Below are 8,846 nucleotides of genomic sequence, written 5' to 3' on the forward strand. Positions count from 1 at the left end.
GTCCTTCAGTGTGGAACACTGCTGGAGTTGTCTCTCTCGCGTCGAGTTTCTGCATGTGACAGCTCTTGCATGCAATTCATTGCCCATTGAGCAATTCCGTAGCGCTACGTTTTTACCTCAAAGCTGAATATCACTAAAACTGGATTCTCGAAATGGAGTGTCGTGTGTTATCGATTCAGAGTCATGTTGTCAGGGGATACGTCGGAAATAAATCGGCAACATTCCCGTTGCAGGTAAGAAAAAAACATATGCTTTACCGACAACATTACGCACGTACAGTCGTGCACGCATAGCCTCCGCTTTGACAGCACTGGGAAGGCTGGTAGGATTAGCGGAATACACAGTCACATGTGCAACATCAACAACTTCTTCCTTTCTACATAATATGGACAGTTTGTATGTCGCTAGAATGGAAAGAGGTGGCAATCAATTCCAGACAATTACCTATCAGCCTAATTTTATTACCAAAGACTTCATACAACAGTTGCAGGATTGACCTAGTCACTGCCATGAATTGTTACAATGTATTCTCTATGTAGTGGATAGTGTTGAAGACCCATGAAAGGTTGAATATGAATGAATGTTGTCTGTGTCTATGTCCAGAGTCAATTACCATATACAAGTAATACAAGTAATACGTAAAAAGTATTTCTCAATGGTTGTATTATACAGCTGCTTATTACAGTTCATGACTCCGTTATCAGGTCCTGGGATTCGAGGTGGACTCCATCAACTCTGTGCAGTTCTCCAATCATACAGGTATGCTTATTTGGCAACGTGTTACATTAGAGTTCTGTAGAGTAGTGAGTTGTGTTAAAGTCATAGTTCACCATCTAAACATGCAGTAGTATATTGCACAGCTTGGTTGCATGTGTTCTCCATACACTTGTTAAATGCTTATTGCATTACAAAAAATAGGTAGTGTGTGTGTGTGTGTGTGTGTGTGTGTGTGTGTGTGTGTGTGTGTGTGTGTGTGTGTGTGTGTGTATATCTGGTAGTGTCTGCCCATCTGTTAAACTGTTCACTGTCCCACTTTCACTCAAGAAGAATCAACCCATTGTGCTCTTCCGAAATGCTCATTTGGCTCTTCAGGGCTCCCTTAAACCCTGTGTCTCCCAAAACACTGCAGAGTCTTTGTATTTTCTGACCTTTGGGCCTTCTGTTCTGACCGAATGCAGCAGCTTCATTTCTAAAAGGTAGCCCATAATAGGTATGGTTCTTAAGTGATATGAGTGTCAATAGCATGTCGCCTACTCATGGTGTGTTTTTTTTTCTGAGCAAATGGACTCAAAACTGATGTTCTCTGTGAATGTGCAAAGTGAAGTTACTGTGTGAAGTGATGGGGTTTCAGTGCACATGTCGTAAACTCACAGATGAAGCATTGGGGATAATTGCAGTTTAACTTTGTACTGTAGCAATGTGAACCTGTGCTACGTTTGTGCTGTACATGCAGTCAAGGTTTCTGCTGTGAATCATTTGTTTACAGAGGACTGACAGGTTTAGATCAAGTTAAACTTACAGCACATTTCGAGTTACAGTTCAACTGTTTTGTGGTTCCCCGTTAGATAACCCCCTCAGTTAGGCCTTCCCCACAGTGAAGCTGTGTTTTCCTCTTGCTTTTACCCAATCACCATCGACCCTCCCACCCCCAGGCAGCCCCCTTCTCTCTCTGCTCTTGGGTCCAGGCCAATTAGGCCTCCCTTCAACCATGTGGGTCGCCTGTGTCCTGGTTGTCAATCTCCTCTTCTCGCCTATCCATTTGTTTGCAAGGAATGTGCTTTTTATGCTCTACAGCCTATATATATGGCTTATTAGATTAGGATATAGGTTGGACTTTGCCCAGTCGGACACATAACATTAAGCTTATGAATGATAGGGAAGCCTCCTTAGACACTGCAATGAGAGAGTGGACACACACACACACACACACACACACACACACACACACACAGAATGGTTCAGTGAGTTTCCCCTCTTGCCTGTTCGTGTTCAGAGTAATCAGGTTATCCTGTTGAACCGAAGCCTGAACCTGTGGTGTCAGTGAGTTCACCACCTGCAGGGAAGACTAACAGAACAGAGGAGGAGGAAGGAAGGAGGAGGAGGAGGAGGGGAGGAGGAGGAGGAGGAGGGAGGGAAGACTAACAGAACACTGAAGGAGGAGGAGAGAGGAGGGAGGAGGAGGGAAGACTAACAGAACAGAGGAAGAGGGAGGAGGGAAGACTAACAGAACACTGAAGGAGGAGGAGGAGGGAGGAGGAAGAGGGAAGACTAACAGAACAGAGGAGGAGGAGGAGGAGGGAAGACTAACAGAACACTGGAGGAGGAGGAGGAGGGAGGAAGAGGGAAGACTAACAGAACAGAGGAGGAGGAGGAGGAGGAGGGAGGAGGGAAGACTAACAGAACAGAGGGGGAGGAGGGAAGACTAACAGAACACTGGAGGAGGAGGAGGAGGAGGAGGGAAGGAAGGAGGAAGGAGGGAGGGAAGACAGGGAGGAATAAAGTAGAGTAAAGTTACAAGGACAGATCAGAGATTTTTTGTGATTACTTTACTTTGGGCTCAATCATGAGGTCTGCTTGTGTAACTCGAGATTTGATCTAGTTTTACATCAATAAACAACAGTGTGAGTTTGGCGAGATAGGTCCAGTTCAGATTTCCCTCCCTCTATGCTTGAAGTTCATCCACTGCCTCTCTTTACCCACTCTAAACACACGACCGAACAACTGTTCATATGTTTAGCTCCTGCTCATGATCTACGATGTTCAACTCAACACATGTTCAGAGTTAGAGGGGGAAAGCACATTCTTCAGATGTTTTTAGCTATTAAAACCTAAGACTGTTATTTCTGCCTCTGTAGGGGGTTATTAGAATACAGTATTATGTTTAGAGATTAACATTGCTGTTATTGTTAGGCCTTCTTGCTTAGTTACGATTGACTTTTCTCAATGAGCTTCGTGTCCTTCATCCAATGTCAGTGAGACAGAGCAGCAGTGAGACAGAGAGCAATGAGACAGAGCAGTGAGACAGAGAGCTGGATGGCTGATGTGAGTGAGACAGAGAGCAGTGAGACAGAGAGCTGGATGGCTGATGTGAGTGAGACAGAGAGCAGGATGGCTGATGTGAGTGAGACAGAGAGCAGTGAGACAGAGAGCTGGATGGCTGATGTGAGTGAGACAGAGAGCAGGATGGCTGATGTATGCAGAGCAGGTAACTGCTATCGGAACAATGGAGGTTGGTAATCAGTCTTCCTTCAGGTTTATATCAGCATGTTCTATTGTCTCTGTTTATTCTGCTCTTCTCAAACCCACTGATAAGCAGCTTGACTTCTATGTCACATTGCCCTCTGCTGGCCATGTGTAGAACAACCTCACTACGTGCTGTATATTGATGATAAATCTGCTGGATATATATATATATATATATATTTTTTTTTTTTTTTTTTTTTTTACAAAAAGACACTAGTTCATCCTGTCCTTACTACTGAGTGAACGACAGCTGGGGGGTCTTTGAGCTTGGAGAGAGAATGTGGACTGGTAAGGTAGCTTACCAGTCCACATTCTCTCTCCAAGCTCAAATACCCCCCAGCTGTCCTTTACTCAGTAGTAGGGTAGCAGAGGCAGACCAATGATCAATCAGTCTGTAAAGTTGAATGTGCTCTGGGCCGTGGCAGATCACTCACCTCTGACCTGACCTCTCTTGTATCCAAGGTTACGCCCACTGGAAGGGACAGGTGCTGACGGCAGAAGAGCTGAATGTTCTCTATGAGGGGATCAAACTCAACAACGTCAACCACTATGATTACGTACTCACAGGTGTGTGACATACGCACACGCACACACACGCACACGCACACACACACACACACACGCACACACACTTGCTTCAGTGCAGTGATAAACCACTCAGAAATATCAGGATAGTGTATCAACAACCTGATACTATCTAGATAGCAACTGCTATTGATCACATTCCGTTTATTCAAATGCAGTTAGGTGCCATTCTGTTTTGTCAACATTGTTACAGACGAGTCATTAGGACTGTCATGACACAGGCTGTGTTGAACCATGTTCACCTCTACCCTGTAGAAAGTCCAATCAGTTACAACTGACAAGTCCCATGAGGTTCACTTACAAGGAGTATTTTGTATGCCTGTGAAAGAATGTACTCCCAAATTACTATAAAGACAGTAGAGAGGTAGCCCCCTGCTGGAGGCCTTGGGGATGACTGTGAATATGTGGACAACACACCCGATTCTGTCTTATAATACCATACAAATCGAATCATATTTCTACGAACAGAATTACATTTTTATGTATGATATTTGTTATGTATGTGATTATTTCACCTCAACGTAACCCTCTCCTTCCCTTCCCCCAGGCTACAGCAGAGACACTTCCTTCCTGGAGATGGTGGTGGACATTGTTCAGGAGCTGAAGGCGGCTAACTCCAGCCTGGTGTATGGTGAGACACACACACACACACACACACACACACACACACACACACACACACACACACACACATACACACATATCCTTAAATTTAAATCTTGAACAAAGATGACATACAATCAGTGATAGCTGAGGGATGTGTGTGTGTGTGTGTGTGTGTGTGTGTGTGTGTCTCTCTCTTTCTCTCTCTCTCTCTCTCTGTGTATTCATATTCACTACTCTTCTCCTCAGTGTGTGATCCAGTCATGGGGGACCAAGGCTCGATGGTGAGGCTCCACACTTACGCCTCCCTTTCTTTCCACCTGTCGGTCACTCAACCTCCGTTACTCTTCAAACATACTGTCCGACCATTCCCCTTTATATGTGGGCTGATTTTAATCTTCCCCTCTACATGTGCGCTGATTATAATCTTCCCCTGTGTGTGTGTGTGCAGTATGTCCCAGAGAACCTGCTTCCCGTCTACAGAGACAAAGTAGTACCTGTGGCTGACATCCTCACACCTAACCAGTTTGAGGCAGAGTGAGTAGTGTTGCTTAATGGACCACTGTCTTGCACTGAAGTTGCTTGGTCCTGCACAGCATTCCACTTATGTACCATAGTGGAACCCTTTGTGGAATAACTCTCCCAGCTCAAAAGCCTCTCTCCCCAATCCCTGCGCAAGAGTTCACCTTGTGGACAACAGCAGAATTACAGTTGTGTATTTGTATGTGTTGCACACATGTTAGTTTATGTGGCTGCATGTCATCAATGTGGTTGTCATCAATGTGGTTGTGAGGAAAGGGGAGGATCTCCCTGTGTGTATCTCACACACATACCTCCTGTGTGGGTGTGGGTGGGTGAGTGTGTGTACTGTGTGTAAACTGTCAGACTGTCCCCTCAGGCTGTTGACGGGGAGGAAGATGAGAACAGAGAAGGATGCTGTTGAGGTGGGTCCTGTTATAGTTTTCTACTCATGTCTCAGAGTCTCATTAAGCAAACGAGGGGGTTTACGAAGAGGGAGGAATTCTTTCATTATCAATGAGCGGAACCTGTCCATTAAGAATACTTTTTTTTTTGTCGCCCCCCCCCCCCCCCCCCCCCCCCCTCAGATGATGGACATGCTCCACAAGATGGGCCCCGACACGGTGGTCCTGACCAGTACAGACCTGCCCTCTCGCCTGGGAGACCAGTTCCTGGTGGCCCTCGGGAGCCAGAAAATAGGTAAAGCTTGAGACACATCTAGACCTCTGTCTATATATGGGTCTGGGTAAGACAAGGACCATACAGTAGGTTGATCTCTGGGTAAGGCGAGTCAAAGAGGGGCTTTGGGAGGAGTTTCAAGAAAGCTTTGAAGGTTTAGGGTTTAGGGGCCTCTTACTGTAAGTCAATTGCCCATACTACAGCACGTGTGTTCTTAGAAGGCCAGGGTAGTGCATTGTAAAAGTTTTAACTTGCAGTTATATCTTAAGAAGGTATATAACGGTTATGTCTTTCACTACTATGAGCAGTCTTTTCCTGACAGTTCTGACCTGTGTGACCTCTGACCTGTGTGCCCTCTGACCTGTATGCTCACCTTGCAGTATTGCCAGATGGGACCAAGTCCACCCAGAAGATCAGGATGGAAATCCCCAAGGTGGATGCAGTGTTTGTGGGGACGGGGGACCTGTTTGCTGCCATGTTACTGGCCTGGACCCACCACCACCCCAAAGACCTGAAGGTCAGTCACACATCACTTGTGCTACTGCATAGTTTACCATTCAGATACAACGAGCTCCCGGTAGCGGCTCGCATCAGATTCAAGACCCTGGTGCTCGCCTACCGAGCAGCAAAGGGAGCAGCCCCTCCCTAAACAGCCCCTCCCTAAACAGCCCCTCCCTCCTTGCAAGCAATGGTCAGCCCCCAAACCCCTGCCCGATCACTCCGCTCTTCCACCTCGACTGGCCGCTTGGCACCACCGCCTCTACGTGGATGCAGCAGCTGCACTACTCGGTCACGGCTTTTCACTGTCCTGGCGCCCCGCTGGTGTAATGAGCTTCCCACTGCTGTCAGGACTGCAGAGTCACTACCAATCTTCTGCCGTAGATTGAAGACCCATCTCTTCAGGCTACATCTTAACGGTCCCTCCTAAAGACCTCTTCACCCCCACTACCCCCCTGTACAAGTTTCTCTCCTGTAAAAAAATAAAATAAAGGAATTATTCCTTCTTCTATAGCATTGTGACTGTCAATAGCCCCTGGTCCTAGCATAGGTTACTTTATCTTATAATGACTGATAGATGATTCACTTGCTTAAACAAATGTATCTGTTGTAAGTCGCTTTGGATAAAGGCGTCTGCTAAATGCCATAAATGTAAATCTAAACAACAGCCATGCTGCATTGTGCTTCACTAAGGACCATAGGGGGGTGTTATAAATGTCATTTGAGCTGTGGAGAAACTGCCTGGCCTTCCCTCTCTAACCACCTTCCTCCTCTCCTCCCCGGCCTCTCCTATAGACTGCTTGTGAGAAAACAGTTTCAGTCATGCACCATGTCATCAAGAGGACCATTACCTACGCCAACGGTGAGACAACACTTCTCTTCTCTTCTCTTCTCTTCCTTCAAAGTGACCCTCTACCTCACATTTAAACAGTACACATGTTATTTGTGTCTGATATCTGTCTGTCTGTCTGTATGTCTTCCTAATGTCTCTCTCCTCCACCCCCTCTCTCTGTCAGAGAGGGCCGGTCCTGGTAAGAGGCCCAGCCCGGCCCAGCTGGAGTTGAGGATGGTCCAGAGCAGAGCCGACATTGAGGACCCGGCCATCGTAATAGAAGCCACCGTCTTATACACACACACACACACACACACACACACACACACACACACACACACACACATCCACTAAATACAAACATACATGAATGATTTTTACAACATGAACTGCCATGTGTCTTTGCCTTATTGTAGGATCTCTTAGACTAGAGAGCACTATGTTTTCATGATGGAGGTCTGAGTGGTATTTGTCCTACACACACACACACACACACACACACACACACACACACACACACACACACACACACACACACACTGCCATAGCTATGTCTGTACTGTACTACTATACTGTACTACATAGATGGCCACACACACACAAACACCCACGCACGCACATGCACACACATCCTGGCCAGCAGCCATCTACAGACCATGTATCTTTATGTGTACTTAATGTCTCGAAGACGGTGAAGTCAAATGAAAATGTGGTACTAATAGTTATTACAGTCCACCGAAGTACAGAGGCAGAGTGACAGATGAGTGATTGGGCCTTGATCTGCGTTACGTTTGACCACTAGTCATCATAATGTAGGCTTTTCATGTGCACACGAGATACGTCATGCATTAGCAGTGATCAGTCCTGTGCCGATGCATCAACAAGAGTTGTGGAAACAGCAGACATCTCATGCAATACTAATCCAAGCACTCAGCATTAGGGCATTCGATTTTCTTAAACTTATATTTTCATTAAAAATGAATGAAGACGATGAAACGTGTAATAGTGTTTGACATTTTAGGATATTTTTTTTTTTTTTTATGATTCTTAAAATGTTTATTTTAAATTGTACCATTGTGTGTAATTTCATACATTGCCAGTCGTGATACTAATCCTCGTGATATCATTCTTCAACGTTTTACACATTTCAAACTGAAATACAGGTTTTTGCACAGATCATTTTAACATACACCTTTATTAATGTGATTGTTTTCATTGTCTCGATTGTACCACTTTTAGCATATCTAAAGAACACTGGACTATTATGTTGGTATGAAAGACTACTATCGGGTGGTTTGCTACTGTGCGTAGCGGCTAGCTAGAGGCTCATAGGAGATGAATGTTTTTGTATCAATGCCAAGCCAGGAACATTGTTAGAAAGATAAGTGCCAAACCTGAAGCTGCTGCTCTGAGATAGAATAATATAAAAGATGATGAGAAATAATAATAAATGATTAATCTTTTCATGAAACCTGCTCATGTTTCTTTTGTTGCAACCCCCCCCGAGGCTGAGGTGAAGGCCTCTACGCCTCCTGTTCCTGTGTCTACCGTAAGTCACCCCCCCCCCCCCCCCCCCCCCGGGGCGGCATTACAGGGACGGCCACGTCTCGTGTTATTAAGACCATTGTGTTTCTGTTATAGAGTCATGAAGTGGTGTGTTGTGTAAGAGAGGATGAGGTAGTGCTGTGGTCTTGCCTATAGGATGTTCTCCTTGCAGTGATAATTGATCCCTCAGGGACTCAGGCCTGCTGCCTGGACTGTAATGATTTCTGACAGTAGTGAATGTATCTCTCGATTCTCCCTATTTGTCTCTGCTGGGTAACATTATGTGACCAATAAATAATGGGACCGAGTTTATAGTGAATAATATACAGTTCCCTTTCACAGC

At 45.5% G+C, this 8,846-nt stretch overlaps 1 protein-coding gene across 1 annotated transcript; it reads left to right on the forward strand.

Moving 5' to 3' along the window:
* Positions 1-106: 106 nt before the first annotated feature.
* On the forward strand, positions 107-8,382 carry pdxka (pyridoxal (pyridoxine, vitamin B6) kinase a). Its single transcript, XM_083681482.1, has 11 exons — positions 107-233; positions 705-759; positions 3,706-3,810; positions 4,376-4,459; positions 4,681-4,715; positions 4,883-4,968; positions 5,330-5,375; positions 5,538-5,649; positions 6,009-6,145; positions 6,922-6,988; positions 7,143-8,382. Exons 1-11 carry the CDS (start codon positions 153-155, stop codon positions 7,310-7,312), a joined length of 978 nt encoding a protein of 325 aa, XP_083537608.1. The 5' UTR covers positions 107-152; the 3' UTR covers positions 7,313-8,382.
* The last annotated feature ends 464 nt before the right edge of the window (positions 8,383-8,846 follow it).

Source organism: Argentina silus (assembly GCF_951799395.1).
Source record: "Argentina silus genome assembly, chromosome: 12".
Lineage (NCBI taxonomy): Eukaryota > Metazoa > Chordata > Actinopteri > Argentiniformes > Argentinidae > Argentina > Argentina silus.

What these genes read in the sequence shown, in the direction of transcription:
- pdxka (XM_083681482.1), top strand. Translation starts at nt 153, where the DNA reads ATGGAGTGTCGTGTGTTATCGATTCAGAGTCATGTTGTCAGGGGATAC. An exon ending in TAACTCCAGCCTGGTGTATG is followed by an intron (nt 4,460 to 4,680) that starts GTGAGACACACA and finishes TCTTCTCCTCAG; the next exon opens with TGTGTGATCCAGTCATGGGG. An exon ending in GACCATTACCTACGCCAACG is followed by an intron (nt 6,989 to 7,142) that starts GTGAGACAACAC and finishes TCTCTCTGTCAG; the next exon opens with AGAGGGCCGGTCCTGGTAAG.